This window comes from Brienomyrus brachyistius, chromosome 14 (genome assembly GCF_023856365.1).
Source record: "Brienomyrus brachyistius isolate T26 chromosome 14, BBRACH_0.4, whole genome shotgun sequence".
In the NCBI taxonomy this organism is placed as follows: domain Eukaryota; kingdom Metazoa; phylum Chordata; class Actinopteri; order Osteoglossiformes; family Mormyridae; genus Brienomyrus; species Brienomyrus brachyistius.
This window is the reverse complement of record NC_064546.1, coordinates 19,893,810-19,913,087: the sequence shown is the minus strand read 5'-3', so window position 1 is coordinate 19,913,087 and position 19,278 is coordinate 19,893,810. Positions and strand designations below refer to the sequence as shown.

The 19,278-nt window shown below is 39.8% G+C and overlaps 1 protein-coding gene across 2 annotated transcripts; it reads right to left on the bottom strand.

Moving 5' to 3' along the window:
* Positions 1-19,178, bottom strand: gabrr2a (gamma-aminobutyric acid type A receptor subunit rho2a). 2 transcript variants are annotated; one of them, XM_048973948.1, is made up of 10 exons: positions 19,172-19,178; positions 16,418-16,474; positions 14,898-15,004; positions 7,148-7,215; positions 6,437-6,660; positions 5,447-5,529; positions 5,046-5,186; positions 4,533-4,685; positions 2,777-2,985; positions 1-2,346 (listed from the first exon to the last, which is right to left on the bottom strand). In XM_048973948.1, the coding sequence occupies exons 2-10, from the start codon at positions 16,465-16,467 to the stop codon at positions 2,038-2,040; spliced, it is 1,344 nt and encodes a 447-aa protein (XP_048829905.1). In that variant the 5' UTR covers positions 16,468-16,474; positions 19,172-19,178; the 3' UTR covers positions 1-2,037. The 2 variants fall into 2 exon arrangements, with proteins under 2 accessions (XP_048829905.1, XP_048829904.1); XM_048973947.1 differs by lacking the exon at positions 19,172-19,178 and having other exon boundaries at positions 16,418-16,663.
* Between the last annotated feature and the right edge of the window lie 100 nt (positions 19,179-19,278).

The window sequence follows — 19,278 nt, the reverse complement described above, 5'->3', positions numbered from 1 at the left end:
GTCTAAGCAGATTTAAAAGTACAATGCTGTTTTGCACATCTTGCAGTTGATTATTTTCTACCACTTAGAAGATTTTTACAATTTCAAGATCAGAAAGATGAATTGCTGATAGAAACTTGCCTTTCTGATGACGATATGTAGGACATACTGTAGTGATTAATTGTCCAGGCACAGTTTTTCTTGTAACTCACAGTTGCAGCTGAAAATTTCTGATACTTTCACTGGACCTTGTAATCCACAAACAAAAAGTAGTAATCCTTTACTTGATGGGGCACAAATACTTACTAGTAGCTCAGTTACTACTGAAGTACATGAATAAGAACAAATATAGTAGTTAAATGTTATACAAGATGCATTATGATTCATTAATGATGAATAAAAACAAGATCAGCATTTCACTTGCGTTATTCATTACTTGTTCCTTCAGTAGTTCACAATAATTTACCAAATTAACAGAAATAGTAAATACAGTAGCTGCTTGCGATAAAAGATCACGATTTATGAATGATGAACAAACAAGAGATCAATATTTCCATCCATCAATCGATTTTCCAAACCACTTATCCTACTGGGTGGGGTCCGGAAACTATCCCGGAAGCAATGGGCACAAGGCAGGAAACAACCCAGGATGGGGGGCCAGCCCATCGCAGGGCACACTCACACACCATTCACTCTCACATGCACACCTACGGGCAATTTAGCAACTCCAATTAGCCTCAGCATGTTTTTGGACTGTGGGGGGAAACTAGAGTACCCATAGGAAACCCCACGACAACATGGGGAGAACATGCAAACTCCGCACACATGTGACCCAGGCGGAGACTCGAACCCGGGTCCCAGAGGTGTGAGGCAACAGTGCTAACCACTGCACCACCATGCCGCCCGGAGATCAATATTTCACATGTATTATTCATTAATTGTTCCTTCTGTAGATCCTTCAGTAATTCACAAAGGTTTACAGAATTAAAGATATAGTAACAAATATAGTAACTGCTTGGTAAAGACATATCATGATTCATTAATGATGAACGAACATGAGATCAGTATGTAACAAAGACTTAGTTTGTGGTTAATTAATACATAAGTAATATATACTAATTTATTTGGCCCCCCTCTGGGAAAGTGTTACCAAAACTGGTATATAATATATACTGTCACCACTGTCCAGGAAGTTAAAAAGAAGCCAAAGGCAGTTTCTTCATTGGTTTTTCAGAGATGTGGGAGAACATTTCCTCTGTATAGTAAGAAAGCCACATTAATGAATGATATTTTTTATTTTAGCCTTGGTGAGCTTTAGATCTGATGGTAAATGATGAGTTATTTTTTAATCCAATGAACTAGAAAAACGAAACTACAAAACAGTTACTGAGAAATAGATTTGGCCAATAGGGACTGTTATTTAATAAATTTCAAACATTTTCCCTGCACAGAATCTGTCATTCGTTCCTAGTGACACATAAACAGATCTTACTGATGCTTTTAGTCTCTGATACTGTATGGAAGAAATGCAAGAAGCTTTTTTGCATGTGAGTGAAAAAAACAACTGAACAAACCTTTCAATAATAATAATCATGCTGCCCCCCCCCCCCCACACACACACACACACAATAGAAAACGCCTTCAGGGACGGTATTGTCTAGCTAAGCAAGACCACAGTCTCTATCAGTAACTTACAAATATCCAGTCCTAATGGCAAATTACCTTTTAAAAGTAGTGTAATTACTAATATTTCATAAGCTGTCAAGTCTCTCTGAAATAATTACCATCGGCTTGCTGCACGTCCTTCCTGGGATTGTCTAGCTCATACTGCTCATGTAAAGTCAAGTCATCGTGTTAAACAGTTTTATTGTATGGTATGTGAACCAGGAATTAGCATGGGCTAACCTGGATGTCATAAAATTCACTGTCATATCCATCATGCAGGTCTGGTGTTATTAAAATGTCAAAGATCTTCAGTAATTATTGGCCCAGCTTACGGTTCTGTCATGTAACCAAAACACTTTCTCCTTATTCTTCTGCCAGAGCCAGGATGGGTTCTCAGCAGTAAACGGACCAGTAGATCAAGTTGAAGACGATGTAGGATCCTGGGAAGATCATGCGGGAGTAGGTGTCGATGGCGTGGGTGTTCTCGATGATGCGCAGACCCCGCAATCCCTTCTTCTTGCCGGTGCTGGTGGACACGCTGCTCATGGACAGGTGGCCCACCATCTGGCCCTGCTTCTCCTTCTCCTCGGGTACGATGGGGGCTAAGGTGTATCCCGCCAGGCTCTCGGTGTCCGCTTCACTGTACGTCCCATCCAGCATCATGGTGCGGGTGTGGGACATGCCGCAGGTGCAGGGCAGTGACTGTCGAATGGAGGAAGAGGTGTCAATTATAGGCTAAGTCAACTTGGACAAAGACATCTTGAAGCCTATTCAAGAAATAGAGGGATGCCAGTCCCTCACAATATAGAATATTACTGGATGATTAGGGATAGGAACATTTTTCTTAAAGAGTTTCATAGAAGTTGTACCCTTCCGAACCATACAATGGCATTGCTTCATTAAAATATCATGGTGTATAATGGGTTAAAAACTGTCAGTCACTTTGGATAAAAATGCCAGTGAAGTAATTAAATAAAAATAATGTACACTGAAACTAGGGACATGAAAATCAGCAATAGATGCGGAAGGTAAGCATTGCTTCACTGATCACTTCTTCATTTTCACCTCAGACTTTCAAATTTAAAAACGTTTGTGGGTTAGATGAAGAAAGGAAAGAAAAAGTGATGGCTACCTGTTCTCGAAGCCTTTCTCTGATCTTCCGATCCCTGCGTTCCTGAACCGTGGTCAGGTAGTTGACAGCGGCGTACTCCAGCACAGACAGAAAGACGAACACGAAGCTGACCCAGAGGTAGATATCCACCGCTTTGATGTAGGAGACCCTGGGCATTGAGGCGTTGACTCCAGTGATGATGGTGGACATGGTGAGCACCGTGGTGATACCTGGCCAAGATCCATATAGTTTACACATTCGCTATGAAAGAGACATGATAAGACTATCTGAGAACCAAAAATCTAGCAGCTTCTCTCCCTAATGTAGTATAGTCTTTAGACTAACATCACAGCAAAAGGTTGGATTCAAGGAATCAACTAATAATCAAGCCAAGGGTAATGTATAACAAATACACTGCTCAAAAAAATTAAAGGAACACTTTGAAAACGAATCATATCTCAATGGGAAAAAAATCATGCTGGATATCTATACTGATATGGACTGGGTAATGTGTTAGGAGTGACAAAATGCCACATCGTTTGATGGAAATGAAAATTACAAACTTACAGAGGGCTGAATTGAAAGACACCCCGAAAATCAAAGTGAAAAAATGATACAGCAGGCTAGTCCATTTTGCTGAAATTTCATTGCAGTAACTCATTGTATGGCCCCCATGTGCTTGTATGCATGCCTGACATGTCGGGGCACGGTCCTAATGAGATGATGGATGGTGTCCTGGGGGATCTCCTCTCAGATCTGGACCAGAGCATCACTGAGCTCCTGGACAGTCTGAGGTGCGAGGTGCAACCTGGTGGCATCAGATGGACGAAATATAATGTCCCAGAGGTGTTCTACTGGATTTAGGTTAGGGGCCAGTCAATGGTATCAATTCCTTCATCCTCCAGGAACTGCCTGCATACTCTTGCCACATGAGGCCGGGCATTTTCCCAGGACTCACTGCACCAGCGTAAGGTGTGACTATGGGTCCAAGAATTTCATCCCGATACCTAATGGCAGTTGAGGTGCCCTTGTCTAGCCTGTAGAGGTCTGTGCGTCCCTCCATGGATATGCCTCCCCAGACCGTCACTGACCCACCACCAAAACGGTCATGCTGAACAATGTTACAGGCGTCATAATGTTCTAGACAGCTTCTCCAGACCCTTTCACGCTTGTCACATGTGCTCATGGTGAACCAGCTCTCATCTGTGAAAAGCACCGGGCGCCAGTGGCGAACCTGCCAATTCTGATATTCTATGGCAAATGCCGATCGAGCTCCACTGTGCATAGCAGTGAGAGCAGGGCCCAATAGAGGACATCAGACCCTCAGACCACCCTCATGAAATCTGTTTCGGATTGTTTGGTCAGAGACATTCAGACCAGTGGTCTGCTGAATCTTACTATGTAGGGCTCTGACAGTGCTCATCCTGTTCCTCCTTGAACAAAGGAGCAGATACCGGTCCTGCTTATGGGTTAATGACCTTCTTCAACCCTGTCCATCTCTCCTAGAGTAACTGCCTATCTCCTGGAATCTCCTCCATGCCCTTGAGACTGTGCTGAGAGACACAGCAAACCTTCTGGCAATGGCACGTATTGATGCGCCATCCTGGAGGAGTTGGACTACCTGTGCAACTTCTGTAGTTTAATAGACTTGATGCTATACTCTGATTAAAAAATGTTCCTTTAATATTTTTGAGCAGTGTATATAATAATTAATGGCTTTTGTGAGAGTTTATGCATTTACTAGTCTAAGAGGATTTCTTTTCAAATCTCACGGCACCTAAGGACACCCTGGCAGGCACCGCCCTGCGGTCGATCCAGAAGGACACCCAGGAGAGCATGACCATCAGCGTGGCTGGGAAGTAGGTCTGCAGCAGGAAGAAGAAGATGTGCCGACGAAGAGTGAAGTTGATGTACAGCCGATTGTACCATCCTGGAAAGAAGGAAAGAAGGAAAAAAGCCATCAAGGAAGGAAATAGGGAAGGAAGGAAGAAATTAAGAAAAAGAGCAAGGAAGGAAGGAAAAAAGCAAGGAAGGAAGTAGGGAAGGCAAGATGAAATTAAGAAAAGAGCAAGGAAGGAAGTAGGGAAGGAAGGAAGGAAAACAGGAAGAAAGTGGCGAGGGAAGGAAGGAAGGAAGAAAGGAAGGAAGGAAGTAGGGAAGGCAGGAAGAAATTAAGAAAAGAGCAAGGAAGGAAGGAAGGAAGGAAGGAAGGAAAAGTACCCAATGGTTATTGAGTGTTAGCATGTCGCTAACAGGTTTTATTAGGATCTAGATATGATTCTCTTCATACCTGTGCTGCTGTAGAAGGCGAGCCTCGAGGTAGTGTGGAACTTCTGAATGAGGAACTGGGATAGGGAGATCTTGTCATCAGTGCTGAGCGACTCGTCACCGCTTTTCCAGTAGAGCATGAGGTCCTCGTCGGTGTAAGCATCTGCAGGCCGTTAGCGACATTGGAAAGTGAGTCTAGCATGTGACAGGGATCTCACATGAACAAACAAATGACAGAGGAGTTACCTGAGTTGGGTAATTCAGGTCCAGAGAATAAAAGTCCAGACCAAGATTTTGTTTCAACCAACCAGTTGAGCATAAAGAGTCACAGTCACAGAGAGCTCAACTGATTGGTTGAAACAAAATCTCAGTCTGGACTTTTACTCTCTGTACCTGAATTACCCAACTCTGAAAGTTACTCACAACTTTCAAGCTCCAGGGAGCAGGTTTGGGAATCCAGAGGAAAGCGACTGAAGTCCATGTTACAAGCAGCTGTGACCGTAACTCTGGTGGATGAAATAACCATAGCAGTTAGCTAATAACAGCTACCACAGACTTTCATTAGGTCATTAACAGAGAAACAATGTTTGATTAGGGAAATTGGGGAAAATGTCATGAATATTATATTATGGTTGTTAGGTTATTTTATCTTATCTTGAAAGTACATGCTCAAAATTTAAACAATAGCTGACAAAAAAGCACATCAAAAAGCCTGCGATGTTCTAATCCCATCAAAATATTCCTCTTGATAATTAAAATGAAGCAATACGTGTACATTCAACACATTTACTTAAAACAAATGTCCTTTCTGGGAATTCCTGTGTGGTTCCTGACAGCAGGGAAAAAAATAGCTTTCAAGGAGGAGTTACCTAACTTATGCGTAGGTCTCTAAAGGACAACAAAGTCAGCCATATTGTAGTGATTGACAAGCATTCTAGACGTCTGATATTCTTGGACACTTTTTTGAGTAAGGCATGAAACACGGCTTTACATTTCTTTCCACACATACATGAAAATAAACTATAATAAAATCTTAGGGAATATTTTAGACTAATATAATTGTGAATATATTTATTCCAACTCATCTTTCAGTTTCACTAAAACTCCAGTGGAAAACTGTGCATTGACTTTTTTGATAAGTCTTTAATCTCCACTGGTGGACATTTCATATCCAGAAAGTAAAAATCCAGATCAAGATTTTGTTTCAACCAACCGATTGAGCATAAGCAGTCACAGTCAGGAAGTACTGAACTGGTTGGTTGAAACAAAATCTTGACCTGGATTTTTTTCTTTCTGGATCTGAAATGTCCCCCTCTGCTAATCTTTCACAGCCTCGTTTATTGCTTATTTGTCTGACTTAAAATGTGTTTCCGGCAAAGTTTCATATGGTACAAAAAGAGAGTGACTGCTCACCTCAAGCTGTAGAGCACATGTCCATCGGGAAACACACGGAGCATGATGTTGTCTGTGGTGGTGTCATGGATGAAGGACCTCTTGGAGTGGACAAAGAAGACATCAGGCACCCAGATCTTCTTCACCAATCTGCCATCAAAGGTCATGCTCTTGTTGGTGCTGCTTGGGAAGGACAAACGCTCGTCCTTCCAGTAGTGCCTGAGGTAAAGGGTCACTGTGAAGTCCTGGGGTGCCAATAACAAAGGCCAGTTTTAGTCCATGGGCATAGCAACTAACACCCTAAGGTTTGAGGGCATCATCAGAATTTTATAGCGCTGCAAGGTCATTACACTAAATCGCGCTCTCCAGTCATTTTACGATGAAGGTTAACACTAGTCCAGCTTAGACATTCACTGAAGATGGGACAATTTTAAGAAGTATCTACAGGATAAAAACTAGTTCGTAAAATACTGTTAATTGTTAACGATTATTAGGCTTCACCTGTAACAGAGCCACTGAGGTATATAGTGTATAACTTCACACACAAAACACATATGTATATAAAATTATATACATATATGAATAGAAAATATGTCTGTATGCATGTTTATTCATCAATCCATCCATCCACCTACCCAATGTAAAACCACTAAACGGTGCTGCTTATACACAGACAATATTCTGTGAAAATGTTGTGAAAGAATCACCCCAAGGAACAATCTGTGTGCTTACCATGTCCACTTCAGAAATACTGTCCAAGCTTTCCACCTGGACATCCACACCAACAGGGATCGCAGGGCCTGGCAGAGACAGCAGGATCCCCTCATTATGGCCATAATACCACTCAGTTTAATAGGTACCTAGGTTATACAGTAAGTACATTTGAGTCCTGAATTGCAGTTATGTCACGGAAACCTCTTTTGGTTTTCGACCAACAGTGGCAACGCTATATAAGTCCAATGATCTTTCCGACTCAGAGGTCACCTTGAAATTGAGTTACCAGAAGCGATTTAGCAAACCAACTAACCATTATCAGTTCAGTACTTAGGTTTCCTATGCATTGCAAATTCATCCTGTACTGCAGCATAACTGTCAGAACAGGACATTTTTTAATGAAACCACCTTTAGACTATACCTAAATCACTGCTAATGTGATGATAGGCTTATCCTGAAAATTGCCTACGATAATCTCTGTTATGAAAATGATCTATTTCTCTGTGATGTTTTGACAGTTGTATTTACTTAGTTGTGTATTATGTATGTTGTCATGCCCCGCATGCCTTTTCCCCATGTTCTCCACGGTGTGGCTCTAACGAGCCTCACCTGTTCCTCGTTTAACCCTGCCTCTCGTTTCAGGCCCTGTGTGGACGATCCCAGGTGCCTCTCGTCTGCTCCCTCATCTGTGCTGTATATAGCGCCTCCTCGTCCTGAGCTCCCCAGTCCGGTCATTGTAATGCTATGTTGCTGACGGCTTGTGCCCCATGTCTCTCCCTAGTTTTTTCCCCCTGCCTAGTTTTGGCCCCTCGTGGTCCATTTACTTTACTTCCCCAGTTGTGTTTTGGCGTCAATAAAGCCACTTTATTTTTCCCCGATGCCTGCCTTGCCTCAGCCCATCCCGCACCGTGATATATGTAGTGTTACATGCAACAGTCCGTAGGTGTGCTCTGCTTGTGCGATTGTGTTTTCAATACATACTGTATGATTAATTCCAGATCTGAAATAAAAAAAACATGAAGTCTTCAAGTATAGTGAGTTTTTTATGTCAATTAAAACATATAATTTATTTTTCAGAAGTCAAGGGATGATGTAGTCAAGGTCCTTTTGAGATTATATTAAATTTTAAGTTTTATTCATTTACTTTAGTTAAATAAATTCCCTCTGTTCTTCTCACATCACTGAAAAAGAGGACTTACATTGTGTAGAAAAAGAAAGTACACAGCTTTCTGCATTGAGATTTTTCTCTCTCCAAAGCTCTTCTGCTCAAAACTTCATGATGCATTTTCTTCAGATATTTACATAATGTGAATATTTATTTCTATGCCAAACAGCTTTAGAAACACTTCAAAACATTTATAAACACTTCAACACTTCCTACAAGGGAACATTCCCTGATGTTAAAAAATTCCGGCCTACATTATTAACCATGAGCTGACGATTGTTCATTTAAATATCAGCACCAGCCTATGACATCTTTCCATTTTTACATACTACACACTCCGTGCTGCGAAAGTGAAATGCGTACCCCTGATTTGCTTGTGGATTATCTATTGACATTACCCAGAATCCCTGTCAGACAGGGACACTCTCACACAGTGCCCGTCATCAACATTTGGGTTATTTTCATATCAGGGCTCTGCAGGTCAACAGGAAAATGGCCACAAGGGTTCAGTCAATGAAAACCAGGGCAATCTTGAGTTTCATCTACCTATTAAAATTGCCCTTGGAATAGTTTGGCATGATATTTTCCACATTTGACCCTGCACTAAGGTGAAATGCGAACATGTTATAAACAAAATGACGTTTATTCAAATTGTGCCGGAATACATTGCAGAGTGTCACCACGTGGGCAGATCTTGAAATACTAATCGGACAGGTTTCTCGTAACATTTCTGCCTTCTTCTACCCACTTATCCTGGTCAGAATTGTGGGAGGCGGGGTTTATCCCAGGTGGCACAGGATACCCAGGCCACACCCTTGGATGCGATGCGAACCAATCACAGGGCACGTACACACACAGTCATATTCTATGGACAATTGGTCCCCTGTAACCTAACTGCATGGAGAACAGCAAAAGGTAGATTAGTATAGTATTATACACATTACATATGAACACATATACAGTACCAGTCAAAAGTCTATGCACACTTGGTTTTAATGCACCTGTCTCTGTTTTAGCTATATGTTATTCACATTATAATAAACAGCCTCAAGGGAATGAAGAAACACATATCAAATATTGCAACGACCATGACAAGTGTTAAATACCTCAAAATTTGGCACAAATTGGCTACTTTGCTGTTACTCTTCGATCCGACTCTATGTGATTTAGGTTGGGGGGTTGTGGGGGCCAGGTCATCTGTCATAGCACGCCATCTCTCTCGTTGTTCATAAGATGACGCAGTACTTAAATAACCTCACAGTGTGCATAGGGTTGTAAACTTGTTATAAAATAGGATTTTTCAGTAGGCAGGTCCGGACTTTTGACTGACACTGTATGCAACTTCAGTCTCCTGCCATTTTTTAGTGACCACTGCTACCTGTTCAGATAAAATGTCATCCTAGTTAAAACAGCCAGCTGTTGCACGACGTCGCTACAAGCGCTTATTCCTATGGGGAGAATGAAGCACCGGTAGCATAATCTCCTAATCGCAACGTCACGATTGCAGGCAGCTGAGGCAGAACTCCAGATGGCACCAACAGAAATCCTCAACCATCCCTGGGGCTTCAGGAAAGAAAGCAAAACAGAAGGAAGGGGATAAGACCCACACCTGACCAGAACACAAGAATTACACTGTGTCGACTTGAAGGTACGCAGCTAAATTACAGTGTGAGAACTTTAAATGATCAGTTGAATAAGTACTGAAGAATAACACAAGAAGTTTCTCCATCTTCCAAATGCTTATCCAGAATAGGGTGTTGGGGGGGTTGGATAGAGAGGGCTTGAGCAATTTCTGGGCAGTTTAGGACACAAGGCTGTGGTCCACTCTGGCCAGAATGCCGATCCATGGACGCTGAGAGCAATCCGGAGTAAGTGGAGGAAACCCACACAACCTAGGGAGACCATGCAAAGCCCGCACACATAAAACACCCAGTCCGGAGACATTAGAGGCAACTGTTACCTGCAGAGCCACTGCATATAAAAAGGAAAAGGCTTCATTTATCATTCACATATAAAATGGGATGTCAGATTTAAAATATGACAGGTAATGGGAAAAGTCATACTGCAAATGACTGATTTCAATTTCAGAGGCAAAACTAAAGAAGGTATTTACAACTTGCAGAACTGGATATTAAAAATGGAACTCAACCTGGAAACAGTAGGTTATATATATTAAATTATATTCAGTTATATTATCATATAGTACTTCACTCAATACACATAAATGGATTTAACTTACCTCAAATCCTTAAAATATTTTCTCTAGAAACATTATTTTACATATAGGCATTGGGTGATTTAGCTTTCAGAGGTATTTGCTAATGACTGCTGATGTTTTATGAGATATATATTTTGCCTGAGAGGATTAGAGAAAAAAAAATCCCAACTGAGTATTTTTTACTTGCAATAATTAAACACAATTGTCTGTCTGTGCTGCATATAGGGGACCCTGACTTGATTACGAACTAATATGCGGAAATCGATCCAACCACTTAAAAAATGTAACCTTATTGATGCTAACAGTTACCATGCTAATGGCTCTCAGTAAAGGCCTTAGTTGAGTCGTTAATCAGTTATTGGTTGCATTTAAGAGTAAAAATAATATGAACAGCAATTATTAAATGTAACGACCATTTATATTGTAGCAAGCAACAGCTCTCCTAAACACAGCAGTCCTTACAAAATGCTAGTCCACTCTACAAAACATTAAGTACTTCCCGAAACATTATATTGATTTCCTTAAAAACAGAAGTTTCATTTACACTTAATCTACAAAAACCCAATGTTTCATTGTTTTGGATCCAATAAACCGATACACATATTCATCACTGAAGTGCTGCTATTCTGTTACGTGTCCATCCAGCATTCCAGTCTGACCAAACTAAGGCCTGTGCACAATGCTAAACACACCACGCCTCCATGTTCAGGGATTAATAACAAAACCAAATCCACGGTCAGTTGTATCGGAGATTAAGGCGATACCCCCTGCAGCAGACATAGCTGCTCATTCCCTACAGAAATACCCTCAACGGAACGACCTTGGTATGTGTTTAGAAGTAAGCGAGGCTATTTTTAAAGAAACGTGTGATTAGTAATTAAGTAATTTTTACGTAATTTTCATTCACTGGTTAGGTGTCTTCTGTAAGATAAGTTGGGTAAAGACAGCAACAACAAAACAAGTAACGTCTACTCTTCCCCGGCATTGGGGTTTAGAATGCAGGCCCTCTAAATCCACGTACGATTTTTTTTGGTGGCCTTTGCAAGCAGTGCGACTGGAGCGAAAAATAGTGAGATACGAAGAGCCTCCAAACAACACTGTAGTGTATATACTGTAAATTTTATAGATTTCATGAGTTACTACATTTTGTCTGCGTCACCTGCGGCTTTTGAAAATATTCCGAAATATTGAAACCACGATATGGAAAGTCACCATGCAAAAATGTCGACTGTACAGGGAAAGACAAGAAAATGTGAAAAAAATTATCATCGATTAAACGTTAAATTTTGGATATATATATATATATATATATATATATATATATATATATATATAAAATATGTATATTCTCCAAATTTTCTTAGACTAGCAGCTCTGAGGCAAAAAGCAATCTGTTTTTATACTACAAATACCAAGTAGAAAGGAACTGAGTTACATATAACAAAAAACTAAAGCCATTCAGTTAATATTTGGGCAGTTTTATTAGCATATTATCTGACTGGAAGGTTATTTCTGAATAAACCAGTCGACATGAAAAAACAACGTCCGCAAGGGAGACCCAGGGGACACCTATTTAAAATTTAATTGGATGCAGCTTTAACATTATTCAGCATGCATATTCAGATAGAGTACAGAGCATCTGAAGGGCAGGACAGCTAGATTTCAACACAAACATCCTCTAAAAGAAACCGTGTATTAATCGGTGAATTTCTGAGTGAACATTCCACATAGCATCTGTATAACGATCCAAAAAACTCACCACTGCAAACAACACTGGCAAACTATTGAAGCCAATGAGAGTTAGCTAGGTCTCACTGACTTATCCCTTGGCCTATAACTGGTGATTGCTTGCCATGGCAACACAAGAGACCCTTAACCTGCCTCACAATCTACAGGTCTATAAGTATAAAAATTTCTATAAATATAAAAGGCTCCAGACCCCCTCCGACCCTGAATATAAACAGTTATATATATATATATATATATATATATATATATATATCTGTGCGTGTGTTCTCAGGAGTCAGGTGGATAAGTTGCAGTACTTGTGGACAGATTGAATATGAATCTTGTAAGATTTACATGGTTGTTTTAGATTATTTTCCATCCTATTTTCTAGGCCCCTGCAGAGCACAGTATGTTAACCGGCTGAAGCAATTTTCATTGAAGAGAAAGGATGCGGTTCAGTGAGTCGCACCATTGCCTCACACCTCCAGGGTTTTGGGACTGAATCCCAATTACACGCTGTGTGTGTGGCGTTTGTGTCTTCTCCCTGTGCTGTGTGCGTGGCGTTTGTGTCCTCTCCCTGCGCTGTGTGGCTTTCCAGTGGGTACTCCACTGTCTTCCTGCATTCCAAAGACATGCAGTTGGACTAACTGTTGTTCGTAAACTTGCCTGCAGTACATGTGTATGTGCCCTGCGATGGACTGACATCCAATCCTGGGTGGCCCCCGATCTCATGTCATGCCTTGTGCTGCCTGCGATTGGCCCCCGGCACCCCTCGCCACAACCTTAACCAGAATAAGTGGTTTGAAGATGCAAAAGAATGTCAAAATATGAATTTCTCCTTAGTTATGCTATGTGGCAATTTCAATGAGAAAAATACTCCAGACAATAGCTTTAAACTTCCTTCTCCCCCCCCCAATAATGAATTCAGGCAATTTTTTAGTTGTATGTATGCAAAGTAGCCTTTCAAAATGTAAAAACCATGAACAATATTAGCATTTCTACAGTTCCCTACTCTTGGGTGCAATAACATTCTCCCATATACGAGTCAAGTACAAAGTTGACACTCTGAGGTAGATCTCATTTGATATTTTCATAAGACTACAGTCCTCCTACCTGCATGAAAGTGCAGCAGAGCATAAACCAAAACATAATAACCATTCACAGCAATATGGGACTAATTTACTAGCCTGTTGCACTTCTATTCAGCTCGCTCTAAGTACGTCAGCTATTGTGGCTGACTTGACCAAAAGGAATTTTTCAGCAGATGCCAATCTTGCAGTATCTGTCGTGTGAAAGATTAATTGAAATCAGCAACACTTGACTTAAAGCAGTCATGTATAATGTATAATTATAGATATCTTCATAATGCATAAAGTATTATAAACATGGCTATAACTATTTATAAAGGTATAACACATCACGTTGACATATTAACCATGTTGATTATGCATTATGAATGCTCTATGAAGCTCCCATCTATAATGCACTATAAATACCTTCATAATGCATTATAGCATCTTATACTAGCCATTGTAATGCATTATGGAGGTAGCTATAGTGCATTATAATGACTAAGAAAAGTGTTACCTTAATAAATAAACTGATGATATTCAAGCTGCAATAAAGCAAGAATGAGGACAGGAACTATGATATAAAGACTCCAAACGAATATTTATGAAACGTGATCTAATGGCGATCTAATGGGCCACTCATGTATTCATACAATCAACACTTCTGAAAGAAACAATTTTTATATGGGGTGTAAGATGAAGCATGACTATAATGGATATTATCTGTAGAGGGAGCTAAAGGTTACTTCTAAAATGCCATAATAGTGTTAACATTCAAAGGATGTGAATTCCGCTCTGCTAAAATGAATTTAAGTGGATTAGCAAACATAATGCATGTAGCAAACACGATTAGTGCAAATAGCAAAGAAATACTATTCTTTCTTTTAAATTTATAAAAAATACCGACGCTCCTCTACTTACGAACTTTCACCTTACGAACTTTCAGACATACAAACGAAGAGGACTGTAAGTCCAAATTGTGTTCATTGGGCTCCCGTTTCCTGTTCACAACATCAATTTTTTTGCGCCATTTCTGGGTAGTACGACTTCTGCCCGCTACTCCCGCCGTGCAGCAGCGTAGCGTGCGTACTCCCAGCATCCTAGTTCTTTGCACTTGCGTATACCCTTAAAATGATGTTGAATTACGACTTACGAACATTTCCAGTTTATAACCAGCCGTTCGGGACGTATCTCATTCGTAAGCAGAGGAGCATCTGCATGAATAAAAGTGAGTATTCCAGTATAAGCTATTTTACTAGACAGCATTTTAAAAAAATTCAGGGCTACATTAGTTGCATTTTTGTCAGCCTCATTTCATTAGATCGAAAGGTAAATCAGTGTTTCCTGCCTCAATTTTTTTCCTTTTTGACCTGTTTGATTCTAGCAAATTTGCTCTCAAGTGGAAGTAAAGCCAGTTTCCATAGGTCAGTACAGTATAAAACACACAGGATTATAGGGGTTTTTCAGTCAGACATGACACCAGATTTTGGTACACAGGAGAAAAGTTATGGAAACAAGGTGTCAGATTCATCTGGTAAATAAATCCCACTGAATCGTTTATTTTCACCCAGACTGACGGTCTTTCACCTCCAAATGAGGGCCTCATGGTGAAATCGTGATCATCCACATGCAGCAGGTGATCGGTTTTCAGTTTCCGAGATTTTGTCCCATCTTGGGCTTTCCCCGATAAAGACCTGGAAAAAAGCAACGCAATAAACTATATATGAAAAAAAGCTAATAGGAAATCAATATTATTATCAATAATCCTTGGTTTTATAAAATTATATAAGAATACTACAACCTGGCAAATTTTCCTAAAATAAATATTTAGATGTCTTTGTTACATATGCACTAAAACCAGTACATATTGTTGAGAAGCAATACCATACTTAACATACACCACTACGGTGCAGTTGTGAATCCATTGTTATTCACTGGTTAAACTCATCACTTGATTCGTCGTATAATCAGGACATTAGTTTAAGTGTCAAGCTGCAAAGTCAAATATCAGAATGATGGTGATACTGCCTGTTATGGAACCTTCTGGCATGATTTTTACAAAATACATTTCACCGATGTAATTCCACAGTTTAAGGTAATATTCTAGAGGAGAGTTTATTGTATATTACTGTTGTTCATTTTAAGGTGCTTGTTTTAATACATGTGTAAAGTATTCATTTGAAATATATATAGTAATTATCTATCCATCTTTCAATCTCTGTCAAATACAGAGTCACAGTGGGGTCTGTGTCTCGTCTAGGTAACACAAGGCACAAGGCAGGGCAGTAATTGTATTGGAAAAGTAATTGGAAGGATGCATTCAACTACTACCACTTTTGCCATTATGGCCAACTCTTATATACTTTTTAAAACCATGATTGTATGTACAGTACTTGACCAAGCAAAGGTTAATTGATTACAATTATTGATTACAGCATAGGAAAAGTGGGTATAGAAAATGGATGGATGGATGGATGGATTGATTGATTGATTGATTGATGGATGGATGGATGGACGGGTGGATGGATGGACGGACGGATGGATTCGTTCCTATAAAACATATAGGGCTATGAAACCTTAAACATGCGCCAAGACTGGTGACACGCACAAGACTGCACCTTTCACAGGCTGAAATAGTGCATACTCTCACCAGAGAAAACAAATATATGCAACCATTTTATATATATATAATACATTACAATCCTAATACAGTACATCGCTCCTTCCAAGTTACAAAACTGAAATCGTTTAAAACCGTACATAATGAGAAACGATGAGGTAATCAGATACATAATAATAAACATCACTTGCTACAAAATAAAATGATTGCGAAAAATTCAGTTTAATTCTTACAGCGTAAAAATCCTAAAGAAGTACAGGTAACCAAAACCTGGCAGAAAAGTACACCACTGCTATATTCGATATTATATGTCATGATAGTGTTTGAAATCGCAACTAAACAATCCCATGATTATCTAAAAGTATTCGCTAGAGCAAATGTAATTACCATGACCGCATCACACGCAAAACCGAATCATTTGTACAAATAAATTTAACCGGTTTTATGAAAAATAACAAAGGGAAAAAAACTCCAGTCAGAGACTTACGTGCCGTGCTTGTGCGTTTCTGCCGTTCCCGTCCACCTCCTTTTCCTCATCCTGTGCCTTCGAGATTCGGTGATAAGGAAAAGACATAAGAGCAAAAACAGTAATCGTGAGAAACAAAGCATCGTGAGTGAAAACTTAGTCCTCCGACAGTGTATCCAAACTCCCCCATTTAGTCCATTTCTGCATCGTTATATTCATCTGGGCTGTTTTTGGGGTCCGCTGCATAAAGCGGGATGCGCGCAGTGTCTATTTCCTGACGCCTCTGTACCAATTCATCAAATATCAGTAACTGTTAAGTTTGACTACAAAACGGCATGTATGGTTTGCGATCTCATTGGTTAGTATTGACGAGGGATATGCGGATCATAGTACTGAACCATGACGTAATGAACTCGGGTTTTACTCAGCAGTCTGTGTAGACTACTTTAGGTGGGGAAAATAATCAGTTTTTCTAGTATATGGTCGAGACGGTTTTTACGGCAGTTCTGTCTATAGATTGCAGAGAGAGTTTTACGCGTGACATTTGTCTATTTAAAATCAGTTACCCATCTTTATTTATATAGCACTGTTTTAACCACAGGGTTTACAAAGTGCTTTACGAAAACAGAGTCTGTGTTTGAAGTCAGTCAGTGGGCTGACAGCGTAACATTGAGGAATAATACAGTGTGTCTGTCGTAGCAGTTGAATTACTGCGCGCACATCTGTGAGTCTTTGCTCGGTCTACTTGTTAGTCACGCCGGTATTGTGATGCCTTCTGTACTTTTTCCTTCACAATAGAAGCGATCGTGGAGATCTCAGAGTATAAAAAAAATCGAAATATAGACATAGTACTGAAGCAGCCATCCATCAATCTTGCAATCACATATCCTTAGCAAGGGCCCAAGATGCATCAACCAAAATGTAGTATGATTTAATAATTTTCATTTTTTGCGGTCTGTCTGACCGCAAAGGTTCATGACCTTACAGTCTGTCTGGACAATGACAGCGTACACACTGCTAAACGAATTCAAGAGCAACAGGATGAACTCATAGTATCTCATTGCCTCCACAGTCACCAGATCTAAACACTGACCCTTTACAGAAAGTTATGGAGCACAGAGTATGAAATACATTATTACCTCCTTTGTAACTCATCGGGTTTCTTGAAGAATGGTTTAATAGCCTATTCAGTGCCCTACTATATACTACCACATAGTTTACACAAACTCCTAAATAGGGTTAAAACTGTTCAGATTGGAAAGGTTGGTCCTGCTCATTGCTAAGGCTTTATAATAAGACACTCATATACTTTTACATTCAGACCTTCTTGGGGAAAAAAAAGAAATAGTTGGATAAATGACAGTAAATAAATTCATTGTGATTTGGTGATATTTTCCCTTTTCCCTTTTGGTATAATCAAAGCTTTCATCTTGCGGTCGCCCTCCCACTGTTGGCACGAATTTGAGTAAAAAAATAAAAAATTAAGGAGAAAGAAATTAAAATGAGTGAACAAATGACAGACCAGGCGATCTGTTCAGTTAAACATCCATATTACGTAACCGGGGGTAATATTTTTTTTCATAAGCCTGGATTTACTAATGCTCTTTAGGAAAAGACTCTCATTTGATTCCCTCTAAAATCCATTTCTCTGAGACAAGACACCATCAATCTTTCCGCAGTGTCTATTTGCGAGCCTACATAAAAAGCTATGCGAATTTATACCAAGAAACACGCAATAGATTTTACGGCGGTTTAAAAAACACTTGACGATGTGCTGTCAGAGAATTTGATGCTATGCCTCTCTCACAGAAAATAGTTTCGAATAAATCATAATAAATGTGACACTGTATTTGAATAAATGGTCACACTTGAAAGAACGCGAATAATGTAGTAGTACATGCTTATTTAATTAATTTACCATGTTAATTAATTAACCTGGGGTACTAATCCCATGTTTGTTCGTCATTAATCAATCATGACAGTTCATATATTCCATTCAGGCACTATGTTAGTCGACAGTAACTAATTAGTTAATGGTAAAACTCTTGAGGGGGCAAACATTATTTAACCCATTTACTACTCAAGAACAAATCATGAATGAATACAGGTTTCCCTGTATACAGGTTGAAATACATGAACTGCATGATTGATTCATGTTGAATGAACATGGGATTAGTACTTAGCAAACACTTAGTTACAGGTTAATTAATGCATTAAGTAAGTGTATACTACTAGATTATTCACGTTCCCTCGAGTAAAGTGTTACATGCAATATATTGTGACTTCGTAAGTGGTTAAAGATCCAGAACCGTGACTGGCTTTAGGGCATGTCAGCAGGAGGTGTTGATCCATTTGTGGCCCCACAATTCCACAAACTCCTCTGAAATGTGAATTATGCAGATCATATAATGCAAGAACGTGGGACCTGGTAGTGGAGAATACCTGAGCAGACAGGAACTGGGGAACCATGTATTCAAGATACAAACAGTTCTGTGGACAGACATCTCCTACATTTCCTATATATTTCCTTTATTTGCCACAATTTGACTCACTGCCACCATGACCAAGCAAAATAAGGGCCTTTGATGCCGGATGAATACATTTATTTTATTGACTTTAGTCACATTAAGAAAGGGTTGTATAGTTTGAAATTCAGTAACAATGGATGGCAGTAGGCAGTACGGCATCAGAATCAGAATTATGACAATGGAAGCCCAGTATTGAAAGGTCTGGAACAAAGGCACGTATCTAGGAGACGTGCAGAGAGAGTCTTACCAAATGCTCACAGCAGAGCGGCTTAGTAGAGAGGTACATTCCAGTTCAGCTAGTCTTCCCAGACTCCAGCTGGTGGACGAAAGATATTCCAAATGATCTTCAAGATT